This window comes from Galleria mellonella, unplaced genomic scaffold (assembly GCF_026898425.1).
Source record: "Galleria mellonella isolate WM207_F2 unplaced genomic scaffold, CSIRO_AGI_GalMel_v1 utg121, whole genome shotgun sequence".
NCBI lineage: Eukaryota > Metazoa > Arthropoda > Insecta > Lepidoptera > Pyralidae > Galleria > Galleria mellonella.
The window spans coordinates 1,940,603-1,960,545 of NW_026441983.1; the positions used below are offsets into that span (position 1 = coordinate 1,940,603).

Consider the following 19,943-nt stretch of genomic DNA (forward strand, 5'->3'; position numbering starts at 1 on the left):
GGTTCTTCAAAAGGGGGGTAAAGAGGTTTCTTCAGGGTTGGCAACGCACGCGTAATGCCTCTGGTATTGGAGGTGTTCATAGGCTACGGTAACCACTTATCATCAGGTGGGCCGTATGCTTGTTTGCCACCTCAGTGGTATAAAAAAAATTTACACATATTACAAATTTATAGTCGGGACTCCACGCCACGGGATTACCAGTACTAGGCTCTCCCCCCCCCCCGAATGTGGTAAGTAGATTACCTTTTGGGGGGGGGACTCTTGGTAAAGTCTAACAATTTCATTGCTAGCAAAATAGCCTATCAGGTAGACCTCCACCCGATGTTCCCCAGAATCTATTGTGATTATCACTTAGAGGGTTTGCCAGTAGTTGCCACGCTTGGCAGGCGGATTGGCAAACGCTGTTAGGCTTTAGAGATGTTTTAAGAAAGACGCTACTACCTATTTCTCGCCTCTCTCTTAGTTGACTCTTACGACACCCACGGAAAAGGAAGTGGTGGGCTATTCTATGCCGGGACCAGACGGCCATTTCATTATCATCGATTAAAGAAAAAAGCAAGCAACTTTGTACCGTCTCCCTCTAATGGGGTCTTTGCCCAAGCATACCAACCAGGAATACTATAAAGTGTATTTACTCACGGGTGAACATCACACATCGGGTTCGTATTTAGTTCTGGATGCCCGCCAAAAAATCTTAACGCGTGGCTTTGTTTAGATTCGCTTGTAACAGTATCTATTGTCTATATATCTCCACCACAGATTATGTGGAAGGGAGGTGGGGACCCGCCTCGTGTCTCTGGTCCTGTAGGACATTCCAAACGTCTCCATTTTCCTATTTTTTTTACTATTACTATTATTTACTTACAACACCAAAGGCATTGCAGGTGTGCTGCCGGCCTTTTAAAAAGGAAATATGCTCTTTTCTTGAAGGTTACGATGTCGTATCGGTTCGGAAACACTGCTACTGGAAGTTGATTCCAAAGACTGGTTGTGCGTGGACAAAAGTGCCTTGAAAAATGCACGGTGGAGGACCGCCATTCGTCCAGATAGACAATGGATGTTCCTCTACCATATTCTATGTTTATTTATTATATTTAAGTCTAATTAAATGTTCACTTTTAAGATTTTTACTTTTTTTTTTATACAACTTAGAATGGCAAACAAGCTGACGGCCCACCTGATGAAAAGTGGTAACCGTCGCCTATAGACATGAGCAGTACCATGGACATAATAAAGTATACTGTTTCGCCCATGATACCCCCCATGCGTTGCCATTCCTGAGAAGTCAGGTGTTATTCCTCTGTACCCTGTAAATTCACGCCATATTCCACCCTTCAAACCGAAACACAGCCATGCAAACACAACTGCTTCACGGTAGAAACACTAATAGGACAGAGGTACCCAAGCAATCGACTTTTTTACAAAGTCTCCCTCCGGTAGTAGTACTAAATAAACATAATCACTTGTACATACAAATGTGGATTGTATAAAAAAAACTTGTAAAATCACATTTTCTTAAACTCATTCAGCTTTGCTGTTCCGGGCTTTTGGCAGACCTTTTTTTAATAAATGGGAATTGAATGGTTACGCCGTCTGAGTTGCTTCCACTGGCTCTGGCTGAACTTTCATATCAACTTTTCTTAAATATCTCTCTCTAGTCTAGTTACAATTTTGCAATATTAGGTATGAATGAAATTTATTGCTAAAAATGTGGTACAATAAGGTGATACGGTAATATTACAATAGTTGGTTTCACACATTTTGACTAACTGGCGTGCAAGTACTAGCAATATACCCTGTCAGGTCGATCTCCACGCGTCTCCCCCTGGAAACCATCGTGGCTAATTCTAGTTGAATACGTCACGATGGGCTAACTGACCTGTTTTCATCCTCATCAGTCATCTATCACTGGATCCCCGCCAGTGTATACCAATAGCGCAGACGGGATTACCATACCATGATCACCCATAAAAAAAAAACTGACATGCAACAGCAAATCCTTTACACAGAGAAATTATATCCTTATATTGAACATAGCCTCGGGATAATGCTAGTACAGAGGTGAAATAAATAGTACATTACTGCAGCGGCCAGCAACTGAGGTATTGATGAACGAACGTGTAAATGTGGGCCAAGGCACAGCCGAGGCACACATACGTGAGTCCATCAATGCATAGTTGTGGCGAAGGCTTGTATAGTACTTTTCTCAAACAATGCGCGGAAATCAAAAACACAATTTTACTTTTTAAATTCAATGACGAATAACGAACAATAATAATTTTTCACGCGCCATAATGTTCCTTTGTTTTTTTTCAATAAACAGCTTTCTATTTGCAAGCCAATTCGAAATTTAAATAAAACCTTTTATTAGTTACCTCCTTGGTAGCCATGTTTCAGTAAAAGATCATTCCATTTTAAATTACAGGACAGATATGAGTTTACATAGTAATTTATCTGGCCGCAAAACACGACAGATATGGATTTTTATACAACTTTTGCTGGCCGCTGCCCGCATGTATCTTGGACAGTACGGCAATTTTGATTTATCTCGAAGAAGATTGTCAAAATAATGCTCACATTTCCAAGCATGTTTGAGAAAAAATAATTTATGTCCGTAAAATCATCATTTCGCTCGTCAAGGGACATAGGATTCACAGAACGTGGATCCGACTCACACTTCGCTATTTCTTTTTCCGCGTCAATAAAGATCAGCAGAAAAAAGCAAATTTTATAGCTTCATAATCAATCAATCAATACCATATTAAATACACCATAAGCAATAGGCCACCCACAACTTCTCCATAAGTACTAGGAACACATAAAAGGGTGCATATAAAATATTAATACACATTATAAAGTTACAGCCGCGACCTTCAGCCGCTATATTTAGATGTGATAAAACAAACATTGGTCTAATAATAAAAACAACTGCCAAAAACACATTCGAGCGCGCTTTTCGACGAAAGTGAATTCCAGAAATAAACTCTTTCCTTTATCTTGAAATAAACAATGACGTACACTGATGATTTCTTTGTTGTCATACAGTAATAAAAATTGTTTTGGCATCTAAGTATAGGTATCTACTCAGAAGTCTTTGAACAAAGGGCTTACTCCCATGAAACCGTATTTCTGCATAGATAGTACATATTTGAATACCTATAATGCTTCTAGTGTTAACGGTGCACCGCTCTCGATTATGTCAAGTAAAAATGTATCGAGCAAAGCTCGCCTTGCCACAATTCAAGGAGTACTGACACCAACACTCATGTATGGAAGCGAATCGTTGGTATGGCAGAACAAGCATGAAAGTAAGACAAATGCTGTACAGATGAGAGCTTTGAGAAGTATGTGTGGTATTACTTTAAAAGATAGAGTAAGAAACAGTGTGATTAGAGAGAAGTGTGGACTGAAAGACGATGTAGTGACAAACAATCGAAAAAGGAATGTTGCGTTGGTTTGGTCATTTGGAGAGGATGGATGAAAGAAGAATTACGAAAGAGATTTATCGAGCAAGAATGAATGGAGATGTCGGTAGGGGCCGCCCTAGACGGACGTATGTCGACCAAATAGGCCAAATTAAAAGTACCCGTAACCGGCGAGCGTGTATGAAAAGATTGATGAATGTAGAGGAAGCGAAAGAGGTCTGTTTGAATCGAAGCATTTGGCGTTCCATTGTTTCTGCCTACCCTAATGGGAGACAGGCGTGACAGATATGTATGTATGTATGTAGAGTGCTTCTCTAGCAAAATCTTTCATTGTTTTATGTTATCCTAGTATCGCATTAGGTATTGCGGTATATGAAATTGTCATACTTTTTAACCGTTAAACAAAGAGATATTATTTTTAAAGTATGTTGTCCTAGTAACGTATCTTTTATGTACATACTGCAAATACAGTTTAATGGTTTTTAACCCCATAACAATGGGGGGTTAGGGGGGGTACTTTGAAATTAAACTACATTAGTTTAAATTAGTGAGAAATTAACCAAAGAGAAACTTAGTAAAAAAGTTTACATGAGTACTTCTTTCCCACTCGTCCGGTGCCTGGCTTTTTTTTTATACAACTTAGAATAGCAAACAAGCTGACGGCCCACCTGATAGAAAGTGGCAACCGTGGCCTATAAACATGAGCAAAACCATGGACACAACAGAATATACTGTTTCGTCGATGGGGTATCATGCGTTGCCATTCCTGAGGACTCAGATGTTATTCCTCTGTACCTAGTAAATTACAGTAAAACACAGCCATGCAAACACAACTGCTTCACGGTAGAATCACGAATGGGACAAAAGTACCCAAGCAATCGACTTTTGAACTAAGTCTCCCTGGGAAGAAAAGGATTGTTAGTAATGGAGACTGAGAATCCCATTGCTAGCAATATACCCCACCAGGTCGACCTCCTCGCGGTTACCCCTGGAAACTATCATGGTTAATTCCTGATGAATTCATCATGATGAGCTAACTGGCCTGTTTTCATTCTCATCTATCACCCTTCATTGGTGCTCCGCCAGCGTATCCCGTTAGCGCAGGCGGGGTTACCATACCATTTTCAAACACCAAAAAAAAAACCGCCCGCACTATCAGTATATACCGACGAGGCACTAGTTGAAGATGATAGGTGAGAATGAATGCAGCTCAGTTGGCCCACCATGTTGAATGAATAAATAAATAAAAAATCCCCTACCCCTGTAGTCGATGGTTACCGTTATCCATTTAGTAGGCTGTCAGTATTTTACGATAAAATAATAAAATTCTTTTAAATTTTCAACGTTGCATTAAAAACTAGGCAATTGTATAGCAAAATATCATTTCATAAACTATGCTTAGTTCTTCTCCAGTGAGTGACAAATAGTTGATACGCCTCGGGTGGCATTGTAATGCAGGCCCTACCCTTAATCTATGGAAACAATAATATTCTATAATATTTATAGGCATCATAGATTATTAACTTGGCCTTCTCTGTCTATGATAGCATAAATTAAGACATTTTACACAAAGTCTCAGTACAAAGAAAGGTACAGACAGCCATTTTTAATTTCATAACAGAGTTTCCGCGCTGCACTACAGAACAACTAAACAATGTTAAGAATTATCTTTCTACGTATATTTTCATTAAAAATACAAACAATCAAGAAGATTTAATATCTAGCTAAAAAATCCATAAAAGACAATTGTAGTAATTTTCTTCCAGACACCAGACTAGGCTGTATGGGCTTTGTTCTCTTTGCCTATTCTGCAAAAAGGATGAAGAAAAAAAATAGAACTGTCATTAATATTTTACATCGAAAAAATACAACATCCCACGGGATCGAATCCGGAACACTGTCGCGGCCTTCAACTAATCTTTCCTCTAATTAACGAACGCACGAACTGTCGTTCTTTCAGCGAATACCGGATGGGTGTACGCTAAAAGCGAATCACTGGTATTTAAACTGTTTTAAAATTGTTTTAAATCATTTCAAACCGCTGCCTCTACAATTATGTTCGCCTAGTATCTACATCTTGGAAAATAACCGGTTTACATACTTACTCGTTGCCAATAAAAATATCTGGATAAACTAAATTCCCACTGAATCATTTCCGCCAATAAATCTTAACTATTTCGCAACCGTGTGGTCCCGGCATAGAATGGGTCACCTCTTCCTCTCCCGTGGCTGTCGTAAGAAGTGACTATGGTCGAGGAATATGCAGCAGCGTCGCTCTTAAATCAACTCCTAATCCTGTTACCAACACGCTTGCCAAGCATGTGGCAATTACTAGCAAATCCCCCCTAGATGAAGGCCTATGTTCAGCGGTAGATAGTTAACGGATGATGATGATGATGATGAGTTATTAAAAGCAGTATCATCTTACAAACAACGATGCAATGATTGCAAATTCTTATTGCATTGCTGATACAAATCTTAGCTTATCTGGCCCTAGGAACGCAGAACACAGAGCAAGGGTTAAATTTAGACGAGATTATCTGATCGTTTGATTCGCGGGTCGAGATTAACACGAGCTATATACGTTTATCAGTGAATCTATAACAGTATCGCAGCACATTGTTACATCAGGGTGTCAACCATGAAACGAAATTCCGAATTTTCGGACTCAATTTCGAGTTATTGTTCATACCGAAATCGGCCCAGTAAATGGAGCTTAACATTTCGTTCGTCATAAATCCTACCATAAAAGTCCAAAGGAATGATATTTTAACATTTTTAACATCTTTAAACTGTATGTATTATGTAATTTTAATATCATATTTGTATTTCGTTCGGGCCCGAAATTTCGGAAAACACTTCATGGTAGGCCCACTGTTTTCAGATATAGGCCTTCTCTCTATTACTTCGGCCCTATCTTCTACCACATTCATCTAATCTTATTTCCAAAACTACGGCTGTTAAGACTCATATCATTATATCACCCTTTAACTCTCCACTGTTGATCTGCTATAAAGGTGCTCTCCGATAAAGGGCGTTTTGCCAGTAGTAGCCACGCTTGGCAAGTGGGTTGGCAACCGCAGTTAGGCTTTGGTGATGTTTTAACATTTACACTGTTCATCCCTCGACAATTTTTCCTTAGTCGCCTCTTACGATACTCACGGGAAAAAAAGGTGTGGCCCCTTCTATGCCGGGACCACACTGCACCAATAACACACTATCAATCCAGAATTGTCAACGCTCCATTACTCTGTACTTCTAATAGGGACCAAGTAAGTTCGACTGGACTCAATAAGCGATCGACAACTGGTCAGAATGGATGTCCACGCCTAGATTTCCAAAATTGCGATTGTTTATAAGACCTAGCTGCCCCATTACAAATAACATATTCTGTCAGTTTGATCTACACGCAGTTCTTCCTGGAAACCATCGTGATTAATTCTTGTTGAATTCTTTACGATGGGCCAACTGATCTGCTTCATCCTGACCAATCATCCATCATTGGTACCTCGCTAGCATAAACCAATAGCACAGGTGGGGTTACAATTTCATTTAATCCGTTAAAAAAACTTGCTTGGCGTAATAGCATAATTCAATCTCTCATTATATATATATATATACTAAAATATACAATGTTTGTATTACAGATTTAAAATGCGAACTAGCATCCGCGTACAAAGAGTCAGAGCTGGTGCGACAGCGGAGCCGATCTCTGGAAGAGGAGCTCACAGCAGCCAGGAGCTGTTCTGCAGACCTAGCACAGCAGTTGCAAAGACGAAATGGTTGGTTTGAACTGTTCTTATAAATGTCAAAAGAATATAATCTTCTTTCTGCTTTCTGTTATTATTTATAATAGCAGTTAGCTGTCCACTGCTGAACATAGGACTTTCTCCTGAGAAAGAGTTTTTTCCAGTAGTTGCTATGCTTGGCAGATGGATTGGCAACTGCAGTTAGGCTTTGGTGATGTTTAAAGAGGGACGCTAATACCCATTAACTTTCCTTTGTTGTCTCTTACACTCACGGGCAAGGAAGGGGTGGCCTATTCTATTCCGGGTGTTCCCGGCTTTTTCTGTTCTACTTCTTGCACTATTTAGCCTGATTTTGGATTGACTATTTCCTTCGCAGATGAATCACTCCGTCAGCTAAGATCTGAACTAGACGATGCTTTGACACGACGAGCGGAATTGGAGTCTCGAGTGTTGGCGTTAGAGCGAGACAAGGATAGATTGGAGCAGGAGAAAGTTTTACAAGAGCAGAAAGCCCAAGAGGTGTGAACTATTGTACTACAGAACATTTACACCAATAAAAAGCAACCTTGTTGCTAACATATTAAAGTTGTCTTTATTTTAATATCAGGCAATAGCAGCAGCGGAAGCGAATACAGCGAAATGGCGATCTGCGCACGAGTCGGCACGTTCGCAAGCGGCCGCACGAGCCGAGCGGATGTTGGCCGATTGCGAATGGAAGATGCGAGAGCTGGAGAAGAAAGCCCGGGATGCGGAGAAACAAAAGAAAGAGGTAAAATTATTATTTACTTACCTTACATATACCTTATATTAACAAGTAAAGAGAAATAATTACATAGGTTAAAAACTAATAGAGAAAGTACTAGAAGATAATAATACTACTAGAGGATACAACAGAAATTCTTAGAAGGCGACTTATGTATTTCATACAAATATTTACTCCAAAATGCCTGCCTTGCACCTTGTCTGGTCGACTTTCACATAGTCCTTCTGAAAAACCAACCTTGTTAAAATGCCTGATAACTTTATGACGATAGACCAACTGACCTTCATCCTTACTCATCATGCTTCCCTGGTACCGCACACAGCGAATACCAACAGCGCAGATGGAGTTACTAAACCTTCGTCTATGGGGTTATCATTTTCATCAATTAAAAAAACTTAGTTTTAGTTTAAGTAACTATTACCTCACGTTATTCTTCCGGACGATTATAGCTTTTAATATAGAATTTATATTCTTACACTTGTCCTCAGCTTGCAGATACAGTAGAACAACTAAAAGCCTCCCCCCCATCGCCTGCACACATCGCCGAGTTACAACAACTGAGGGGCCTAGCAACGGAACAACAGAGATCAGTGGAAGCCCTCACTCTTCAACTGCAAAAGGTGGAGACGAGGGAAGAAGCGTTGAAGTTGGAAGTGCACAGGCTAAAGGAAGTGCTAGATAAAGAGACTAGAATTGGCAAAGAGAAGGAGGAACGGTATTTGCAGGTTAGTGCTTTAAGATTATTTCGTTATTGTCAATTAAATTCTATGCAGGAACATTAAAAATAATTCAATTGTTTTTGAAAATTTTAATTACATTAACGATAGTTTCCTGATGTATAATAGTTTAGAAGAATATCTTAATTTAAAGATATACATTTGATGATCCTTCGAGCCGGATAGAAACAAACGACTGACGACTGATTTTAAGTTGTTGCACTATTTTGCGTCGCACACAACGATATATTTCATACGAATTACAATTAAATGTGTTTAAAAATATCGTTAACTTACGAATTAGGTGATTATATACATAGAACATTTACACATGGATATACTCATTTAATATAAAACATTCAAATAAAATTGTTAGAATCTCGATAATTTCTTAAATGGGTCTCTGTCTGTCTGATAATGACCCTAGGGGCTTATTACGAACGTTTAAAACTAATCAGTTTTTTTTTAAATAAATTTAGTTTTAAATTTATTACCGCCTTTTAAAATCTCATGACTACAATCCAATTTCAAGAGACTTTAATTTGCAGAGTGGCTTCATTTAATCTATAAAAATGTTAGGTTGTCCTTTAAATTATCACTTGAAACGTGGAGAAAACGAGTCAGTCGGTAGTCACGTGGTAATTTTCTAATGAGCCCCCTGGCCGGTCTGTTGACGCGCCGCCGCCGCTCGCAGAGCATCCAGCGGCTGGAGCAGCGGCACTCGGAGGCGCTGGAGCGCGTGCGCGGCGAGCAGGCGGCGTCGCGCGCGGCGCTGGAGCGCGTGCACGCCGAGCGCACGCGCGCCGCGCTCGCGCAGCTGCGCGCCGACACCGAGCAGCGCGCGCGCAGCGCCGACCGCAAGCTGCGGGAGGTCACCACCCGGGTACGCGCTTTCATCCTCACCTATCATCTGCCCTAGTACCTCGCAGCGTATACCGATAGCACTATCGGGTTACCATTCCATACCTATTTAACCCTTCTTTGTTTAATTTCTTTATTGGTGAAATAAATCAAGATGTTCAAAATTAAAGGAGAAATGGTTAAAAAAATAAATTTGACAGCTATGTTTTTTTTTTCTGCAATGGATATTAAAAAGGTATCCATAGACGATCAACTTAAAATGAACTTGTTCTTTTAAATAATTTTCAAGCATTCAATGTTTTTGTATTATTATTTTTGTTATTTTTGTGTAATATTCCTTTTTACTATATGTTATTGTACTCATGCTTTCCTGGGTAAGCGTATTGGAAGACTGTAAGACTCACCCATGGAGGATGTAATAAATAAATAATGGAAATTTCCACCATTATGCAAAGAAGGGTTTAAGAAACCTTTACGGGGTCTGAAGGGGAAAAAGAGTACATTTAAGTGGTATAACCACATTTAGAAACAAAACTGTGAGTGTCACCACTAACCAACAAGTCTATTGATTCTAATGCCAATACATTAAATTCAAGACTTTATTTATATCACTTCTAGTTCGAAAACCTCAAAGAAGTTCTAGCAAGCAAAGAGTCGCAGTTCGAGAAAGAAATAGCAGAAGCCCACAGCAAGGCCGACTGGGACATTCTGCAGTTGAGGCACCTGCTGGACAAGGCGGATATAAACTATGCCAACAATATAGAACAGATGACTGAGCGATTCGAGAAGGAAAAAGGTTGGTACCGCTGATAAAAAAGGAAGGGAGAATCCACGTGAACTTAAGAGAAAGGGCAAAATAACCTGTAAGAAACTCAATCGTTCCTCTTTTTAATTTAATCCATTGTGTCCATAAATCCATAAGTACCCTTCTTTGAGTTGCCATTTCTAAGGACTAAGATGTTACCTTCGTACCTTGCGTACCTCATAATTTCACTGTCATATATCCTTTAAACCGAAACATGGTTCCAAACGCAACTGCTTAGCAACAGAAACCCATATTCGAAGTATATAAAAAAAAAATTTAGTCAGCTACAAAACATATACACATTTTTATACAACTTAGAAAGCAAACACGCTGACGGCCCACCTGATGGAAAGTGGTAATCGTCGCCTATAGACATGAGCAGTACCGTGGACATAACAGAATATACTGTTTCGCCCATGAATCCCCCCCATGCGTTGCCATTCCTGGGGACTCGGGTGTTATTCCTCTGTGCCCTGTAAATTTACGTCATATCTCACCCTTCACACGGAAACACAGCCATGTAAACACATCTACTTCACGGTAGAAACACAAATGGGGCAGAGGTACCCAAGCAATCGACTTTTGTACAAAGTCTCTCTCTGGTAAAATTAATGACAACTTTATACATTGATCCCATTGAGCTTAAGCTGCAGCATGTTGCTGCAGCGCTGTGGAGTTTCAGTGGAGCCACCACTCGATAGGTAGCACTCGAGAAATAGAATTAAATCTATACTGTTAACTAGACCTATAAGTTTAAAACCGAATATTTACAGAACGTTTAATAGAAGAATGGTCAACTAAACTTCGTCAAGTAGAGGAGGAAGCAGCCACAGCGGCTGGTGAGGCTAAGCAGCTTCTAGAAACGACCCGAGCGAAACTGGTATCGGAGAGGCTCGATCAAGTCAACAAATTGAAGGAACAACACCGACTTGAAATGGGTACGATGAATGCTGCAGAACTCTTAACTTTTAATAAAAACCACAGGAAAGCCATGATGATTTAGCAAATGAAAATGTCTTCTTTTTTTCCTCTTTTTGTCACGTTCTCTTATCTCCTACTAATATTTATGTGAAAGTGTGCAAAGATACTGTTTACAAATTTGTAATTCAATCAATCTTAAAAAAGTTTAATGATTTTGAAATTTGATATACAGGTAAATTATAACCTAACTTAACACAATACCCTTTATAATACTGATTTACGATCACAGGTAAAGCTACGGGAAAAAGCTAGTTAGTAATTAAAAGACACAAAATCTGTTTAGAGTTGCCGAAGATATCTTGACACCTTAACTTTACTTGTTAAAAAAAACACGCTATTTTTAATTAACGCTTCTCGTTGTTTAAATTAGTTTAAAGTACATTGAAATTGATATAAAACAAAATTAAAATAATTTGACTTTAAATAAAATTTCAGAGCAACAATGGGAACAATTTATGACCGATAAAGAAAGTTGTCTTACACGCATGAAGACGGAATGCCGGCAAGAAGGAGAAGAAGAGAGAGTTAAAAGGGAGAAAGAGCTCTTGGAGGAAATTGCAGGTTATAAGCCCAGTCCTAAATTAACTAAAACCTCTTACATATTTATTTTAACTATTAGAGGGATATCTTTCTTTCATATTAATTCAGAATTTATTTTAAAACAAACTGACTTAACAGTTTATTACTAAACTATAAGGTTTTTGTAAATAAAAACTATTTATTTATTTTATGTAAAAGAGAATAAGACAATATTATTTTCATTTTGAATTAAATTTCATGTTATTTTTTTTATTTAATTGTAAAATATAAAAAAAAATGTCGGAAACGACAAAGCACCATGAGTTCATTAATTTCCCAGAAATAAGATGGCTGATAACAAATCTATTAATAATTAAATAATCATGCTAATCGTTAATACCTAAAAATTAAAGCGGTGAAAATATTAAGAATCTTGCACTTACGAAGACATATTATCAAATACAAATTACAGAACTCAAATCGCAAGTTCAGTCCAAATCTTCAGATTTTGATAATCTAGCAGTGAAAGCGGCTGCCTGCGGGCGAACATTAGCAGTTACAGAGCAAGAGTTGAGGTTAGTGTTAAAGTTTTACTTTGCACTGTAAATGTACATAATTGTATATATAGACGACACATTTGTGCATGGTCACCATTCCATTTCATAATATTTGCAAATTATTTGGTTACATTATCACGCATTCATAATATGCTTATTTTTAATCACATACGTACCTATAACTATTTCTATTAATACTTCCTTTTTTTAATCATATTTATGTTTAAAAACCTTTTTTCATACTATTGAAAATTTACATCTAATCAAGTATTTTGTCGACATATTGTTGCTAACAAATTTAGTAAACCAAATACGATTGGTAGCGAAATTGGAGTCCTGTAATCCCAATAATTGTACCTAAAAACTTGTAAATGATTTTTACTAATAGTAGAAAATATTGTCTTTTGGACCTCAATTTGGCTACCATATTACCATTGCGTGTTGACTTAGTTTCACCAAGAATAAACTGTATTTCTTTAACTAGTACAAGACAGATTCAAATATGAATTTTATTTAAGTTTAGTTACAATTCTATTAACTTTTTCACTACTAACTGGAAGACTATATAAATAATAATAAGAAAAATGTCTAAAAATAGCTTGTAAAAAAATAGTTTGTCTACTTAATTTTTAGTTCTTGGTCAAACGCCACCAATTGTAACATCCTTTTTATTAACAGTATACCAACAATCATTTGTAATTCACACAAAATCAATCATTAATTCACTCTGTTTCATTGTCATTATGGCTTCATCACAAAAAATAGCAGTCCAAAAGGCAGTATTTTAATAACATTTTCAGATCAAGAAATATAATAGTTTAAAACTTATTTAAATTAAATTAAATCTTTGTAATCCATACTTTTCATTACGTTCTCTAATTTTCTGGTATCTTAATTTTAAGATAAATCGATATCAATATCTTTGTATTCACGTCATATGACATTTCTAGGAATTCTTTTAGCTAGAGTCCGTTTCTTATAATTTTTGTACAGTAGAAATTTTAAGTTTATCGTAAAAATCAGCTATCTTTGCAGCAAATTATTGATAACGTAATTTTAAACCTAATGCATTCTAGATTATGGGTTAGATTTAAATATCGTTAGTACCAGTAATTTTACAATAAATACCCCATAGACAATTCTAGGGTTATTCAGTGAGATAGATAAATAAATGTGAAAGTGAACAATTTTAGTTTGCTGCAAAATTATATTTTTTTTTTATACTCAAATAAATAATAGAACTGTTTTGTTATGGGCCCAGTTATTGTATAGTAACTCAGAATCTTGAGAAAAAAAAATATTTAAACTTTAAATGCACAGTGAAATTCTATGCACATTTGGTGGACTTAACACCGGACAGTGTTCTCTACTAGTCAACCATTGGGCAAACCGAGAAATACCGAAAGAAACCGAGTAAGCGGCGCATTATTAAATTGAAAAAATTAAAGATTATGGTGAAAATAGATTAAATTTTATATATTACGTAGTTTATTAGCATAAGAACTATTTTCGATTAATTTTTTACACTTATTTCAAGACACATGCCATGTTAATGTAAAGTAAAAGTCTGAACGAAATAAAAAAATTGTTACATTATTCTAGCACAAAATAAGAATTTAATATTTCAAAAATAATGTTGAAATCAATGCGTAAAATGACGAATATGATCTTCTTAATGAAAACAATGTTTTATATCTATAGAGAGATTTCAAATCAAGTCAATAATTTATGTATTTATTTAAATTTTTTTTTTTATGTAACCGTCGCCTATAGACATGAGCAGTACCATGGACTATACTGTTTCGCCCATGATACCCCCCATGCGTTGCCATTTCTGAGGACTCAGGTGTTATTCCTCTGTACCCAGTAAATTCACGCCATATCCCAACCTTCAAACCGAAACACAGCCATGCAAACACAACAGCATCACGGTAGAAACACGAATGGGACAGAGGTGGCCAAGCAAACGACTTTTGTACAAAGTCTCAAGAAAGATAAATTTAAAAAACAAAGTAAAATTGTGAGAAAAGATATTATAGATTGAAATACAATCAAGATTCCCTTTTCTATACTAATATTATTGTAAAGAGGTAAAGTTAGTGAGTTTGGATGTTCGGGGTAACCTCCGATATTACTGATTTTGAAAATTCTTTCACCGTTACAAAGGTATATTATCCCTGAGTGCTATAGCCTACTTTTTATTTGGGCAAATATATATTTTCAATAATTAATCACAATAAATGTAATCGAAGTGAGCAAAAAGTCTACAATATGGCGGTGCGCTGCCGGAACGGTTTGAAATAAAGGAATAAAATGTATGGCAAAAATATATTTATTACTTTTAGCTTTACAAAAAAGTCCGCGACACTATACATATATTTAAGTTTAATATCTCAGCCAAAAAGTAGATTTTTCTTGTTAAAAGTAAAATAAATTTTACACGCGCCAAAATACCAGCCTTACTAAAATATGTTGTACAGTTTAAAAGCTACACAAACAAACAGTGCACCCGTGCGAAGCCGAAGCGGGTCGCTAGCTTTATATAAAGTACCATTAACTGGGTCCAAACTCCATTCATATATTTCTGAAATATCTTTAATTCTATGTACCAAGGCATCATAATTTGGTAACAGATATACCGCGCTGGCCGCGTTGGTCGCAGCGGGTGCAGTCTTCGGCGCCACCAGCTCGCCTCGTCTCACTCTTGCCACGTTCCTCCTCTCGCTCGCACTAATTTTTTATATTATCGTCAAAATATCTAATAATAAAGTAAAGATTAACTGAATGTTTTTATAATACTGCCGAATGGGATTGTACTGTTTTTTTTTTAACTGAAAATTGAGAATCTAGATCCCTAAAATCGATAATTAAAATTAACTCTCATTTAAATAAATTTAGATAGATAGATATATAATTTACTTGCATTACTTACAGCAAACAAATAACTTTAGATACAAAAAAAAGCATACTCAAAAAAAGAAATAAAAGAATACTAATACATAAAAATCCGGTTAAGTGCGAGTCGGATTCGCTAAACGAGGATTACGTACAAAATCGTCAAGTTAAAATTTGTTTATTTGAGAAATAAAAACAAATTTACAGTTTTCGAATTTTTTCCTTTACTTGTGCTACATGGCATTGCTTCTTGCCAAATTTCATGGTTCCAGGTCAACGGGAAGCACCCTATAGGTTTTGATTCCCTTTGCGAATGTCAAAATATGCGATATAAATGGAACACAAACGGCCGTATCTTTTGGTTGCGTCGATTTAGAAGCTCGACTTTGTCACTGCTTCAAGAGATCGCAGACCTGAGTATATGATATTAATTTCAACTTGATACCTCCACGCGTTGCTGAGAAAAAGGGTCTTGACAGACGAACGGACGATCGGAATTTTCGTGAGCGTGTCATAGTAAAGTATCCCTGATAAGAGCAAAACACTGAGTTTCTGTATTAATATTATATATTTCTCTGTAATAACATTTCTTGTTTTACTTGCAACAAACTCACTTACAATATTATTTATTATATTAGTAAAAATTCACTTAATAAATTTTCAGTTAATAAAAACAGTACATTAAATGTTATAAATTTTTTTTAAACAAAAATTACAAATTTATAATAAACATAATAATTAATTCAATTATCCATTAGCTGCTACGAAAAAAACTATATATTTATTGTATATTGGACAGTGGTTAACTAAAATCAAGTGTTATAAATATGTATTCCCACTTCAGTTAACTTTAACACTGATTGTTTAATTATAATTATTTTGTTTAATTCCGCTAACATTAGTATGTGAGTGACTGCCAACACTCAAAGATTTTTTTAATGCATGATAATGGAATGGTAACCCCGCCTGTGCTGTTATACGCTGACGGGGCACCAGTGAAGGATGATAGGTGAACATGGAAGGGCAGGTCAGTTAGCCGATCGTGATAAATACACCAGGAATTTCAGGGGGACCATGTGAAGGTTGAGCTGATAGGGATAATCAAATCTAACGGTATACGCTAGCGGAGCACCAGTGAGAGATGGTAGGTGAAAATGAAAAGGCAGATCAGTTAGCATATCGTGATGAATACACTTGGAATTCAGCACGATGGTTTCCAGGGGGACTACGTGGAAGTCGACCAGACAGGGTATATTGGAATACCAATAATAACTGGGTAATAACTGGGAATTGTAGTCCGCATTACTAACAATCCCTTCCCCCTTACAGTTGAAGGTTGACCACCACTGTAACTGCAATATTATTTAATTTATAAGTCAATCTTTAAGTGTTGGCATTCGTACACATACTAATGTTAGCGGAATTAAACAAAATAATCCTAATTAAATAACCAGAGATATAGACTTTCGCAAGATAACACGTTGTTCAGTAAAATTTAGTAGAATATTTGTTAATTTTATATTTTAAAATAATTAATCTAGTCATCATTCGAGAATATTTTGCTCATTATTATTTTTGTTCATAATAAAATTATATATGTGATATTCTGATGTAATTAATTTAATATATTACTCATACATAGCTATGTTTATACTCATTCATACGTCATTTGTCGCTTTAAAAAACCGCTTGTACATTTTTTTTTTCATTTTTATACTTTGTTTTTATAAAAAAAAAGAATTGGTTGTGAAACATTATAAAAATGTTTAATTAAAAAAAATAACAATATTTTTTAAAAGTAGTTTTTTTATTTTATTTCCCGCCAAAACTCACTCGGACACAACCAAACTATACATACAGCTATAACGACCCTTATATATTTTTTTTTTTAAATCTAATATACCATTATGAGAACAGCTTGCGTTCCGTTTAAACAAAATGAGTTTTCCCTGAAACCTTTCACTAACCATAGAGAGGCACTTGCGAGAGAGAAGGAGCTAAGGGAGAAGAGGTCAGAAGATACAACGAAATTACGGCAAGTGGAGAGGGCGGGCAAAGACCAGATAGAACATTTGACTAGGAAATGTGCTTGTTTGAGGAAACTGTAAGTATAATATTTTGATTACATATTTTTATAGTTTTCTATCAAGTGGACATCTCAAAAATGGTGGCAAATGAGAAGTACTATTGTGTCATAGTATTGTTTTGCTATGTCAACAGTGCTGTTCATGTCTATTGGCTATGGTTGCCATTAAAATAAAATATTTATTTATTAAAAAAAAACTACCTCTAAAAACTTTTTGCATAATCGTTCCATATTTCTTTTTTTTTTGTAATAGATTATAATGGAATAGTAACCCATATATACGTACCCAGGTATACGCTGGCGGAGCACCAGTGAGGGATGATAGGTGAGAATGAAAAGGCAGGTCAGTTAGCCCATCGTGATGAATACACCTGGAATTCAGCACGATGATTTACGGGGAGGACCACGTGCAGGTCGACCTGGTTTGGTTGTATTACTAGCAATAGGGCTCTTAGCTTCCATCACTAGCAATCCCTTCCCCTTTAGCAAAGGATGTTAAGAGAGGATGAAGTCGTGGCGATAAGTCAATTATCGCGACTTCATCATTATCGTGACAAAATCCCTGGTGAAATCAACCACAATAGTTTCCAGGACAAAACCACGTAGAGGTCGACAGGGTCTATTATTAGATATAATGGGACTATTAATCCCCATTACTAATTCCCCCCGCCCCTTCTCATAATGAATTTTTTTTATGGGTGAAAATGGAATGGTAACTCCGCCTGCGCTAACGGAATACGCTGACGGAGCACTAGTGAAGGGTGATAGATGAGAATGAAAACAGGCCAGTTAGCCCATCATGATGAATTCATCAGGAATTAACCATGATAGTTTCCAGGGAGAACCGCGAGGAGGTCGACCTGGTTGGGTATATTGCTAGCAATGGGATTCTCAGTCTCCATTACTAACAATCCCTTACCCCCCTAATCTCATAATGAATTTGCACTGTGTTTAGTTTCGACGACATGCGCGCGCGACTGTCCGCCCGCGAACGCACCGCGGAACAGGAGGCGCGAGCCAAGGATAAAGAGCTCCACCAATTGAGAGCAGAAGTGGCCAGGCTCACCAAGATACTGGTGGAACAGAGGTAAGTGCATTTATGAAAAAGGAAAAGCGAATTCTATTTTTAAAAATTCAACCTCCTTAGAAGCGAACTTTTTCAAATTAAAAAAAGAACAGAACGAAATTTAAAATCGTTCGTTTTGATTTAATATCGCATGTCTATGATATATCCAGAGGGAGGTTTTGTACAAAAGTCGATTGCTTGGGTACCTCTGTCCCATTCGTGTTTCAACCGTGAAGCAGCTGTGTTTGAATAGCTGTTTCGGTTTGAAGGGTGGGATATGGCGTGAATTTACTGGGCTTTAGGCTTTGGAGATGTTTTAAGAGGGGCGCTGCTGCCCATGTCTTGCCCTTCCTTAGTCGCCTCTTATAACACACACGGGGAAGGAAGGGGTGGCTTATTCTATGCCAGGACCACACGGCAAATAGTTTACGTATCAATTTTAATCGCAGCTCACCGAAGTTGGGCGCGCGAACCCGCGCGGACGGCTGCGAACACATCCAACCGGAGGAGACGGCCTGCGACGCCCCCCGGCGGAAGGGTATGTGATCTGCCTCGCTGTATACAGCTATTTAGGTGAGCATTGCACTAACTGTATATATATATATTTGTCTATGCGTTAACTATACGGACACAGTAGCGACCTCGTTGGATTGGGTGACGTCCAAATTAAAAAATATATTCGGGAAAAAAAGCGTCACTTCGAACAAAACAACTTTTGCATGAAAACTATGCAACCAGTTTATTGGATTTGAAATATTTACACTGTCAAATAACTAAGTCTTTTGGGATATCTATCGATATCGATATATTGGATAGAAGCATATTATAAAAAGAGTACTTATTTATATATATATTTTTACACTTTATTGCACCGTTTAAAAAAAAAACAATAAATGCAGTGACTTGTAATGATAAATGATACAAAAGGCGGTTCTATGGCTAAACTATCTCTTCCATAGAACTTTTGGGTAAAGGACATTGAAAGTATAATATCTACCACACTTTGAAAGAGTAAAGTTGAAATAAGTAATTACAAAACAGTAATAATATCATTTATTTTAATGTGTTGATATTTCTGGATAGTTGCGTAAATTTATTTTCCAGTTTTGTCAATATAATGACATTACCGATTTTTAATCATAATTATTATTATCTGGGGGGAAAGGGATTGTTAGTAATGGAGACTGAGAATCCCATTGCTAACAATATACCCAACCAGGTCGACCTCCACGCGGTTCCCCCTGGAAACTATCATGGTTAATTCCTGATGAATTCATCATGATGGGCTAACTGGCCTGTTTTCATTCTCATCTATCACCCTTCACTGGTGCTCCGCCAGCGTATCCCGTTAGCGCAGGCGGGGTTACCATGCCATTTTCACTCATCAAAAAAAAAAAAAATTATTATCTCTAACATACCCTCTGTTTCCATTGAAAAAAGATTTACCGTTTTTACATTTTCATATTTTTCAGTACTTTTAACATATAATTAAAGGATATTTTAATATAAAATTATTATTT

The 19,943-nt window shown here is 36.9% G+C and overlaps 1 protein-coding gene across 6 annotated transcripts in view; it reads left to right on the forward strand.

Annotated features, from left to right (window-relative positions):
- LOC113509775 (golgin subfamily A member 6-like protein 22) overlaps positions 1 to 19,943 on the forward strand; it is a 58,945-nt gene that overhangs the window by 28,588 nt on the left and 10,414 nt on the right. For 4 of the 6 annotated variants that reach the window (XM_052898679.1, XM_052898676.1, XM_052898673.1 and 1 more), the window contains exons 4-15: positions 7,073 to 7,207; positions 7,551 to 7,693; positions 7,782 to 7,943; positions 8,426 to 8,662; positions 9,348 to 9,536; positions 10,133 to 10,310; positions 11,093 to 11,257; positions 11,736 to 11,861; positions 12,292 to 12,394; positions 17,244 to 17,375; positions 18,313 to 18,444; positions 18,873 to 18,961. In XM_052898679.1, coding sequence (XP_052754639.1) covers positions 7,073 to 7,207; positions 7,551 to 7,693; positions 7,782 to 7,943; positions 8,426 to 8,662; positions 9,348 to 9,536; positions 10,133 to 10,310; positions 11,093 to 11,257; positions 11,736 to 11,861; positions 12,292 to 12,394; positions 17,244 to 17,375; positions 18,313 to 18,444; positions 18,873 to 18,961 — 1,791 coding nt within the window. Of the gene's footprint in view, positions 1 to 7,072; positions 7,208 to 7,550; positions 7,694 to 7,781; positions 7,944 to 8,425; positions 8,663 to 9,347; positions 9,537 to 10,132; positions 10,311 to 11,092; positions 11,258 to 11,735; positions 11,862 to 12,291; positions 12,395 to 15,009; positions 16,976 to 17,243; positions 17,376 to 18,312; positions 18,445 to 18,872; positions 18,997 to 19,943 lie in introns of those variants that run through there. The other 2 variants (XM_052898682.1, XM_052898685.1) reach the window with 2 other exon arrangements.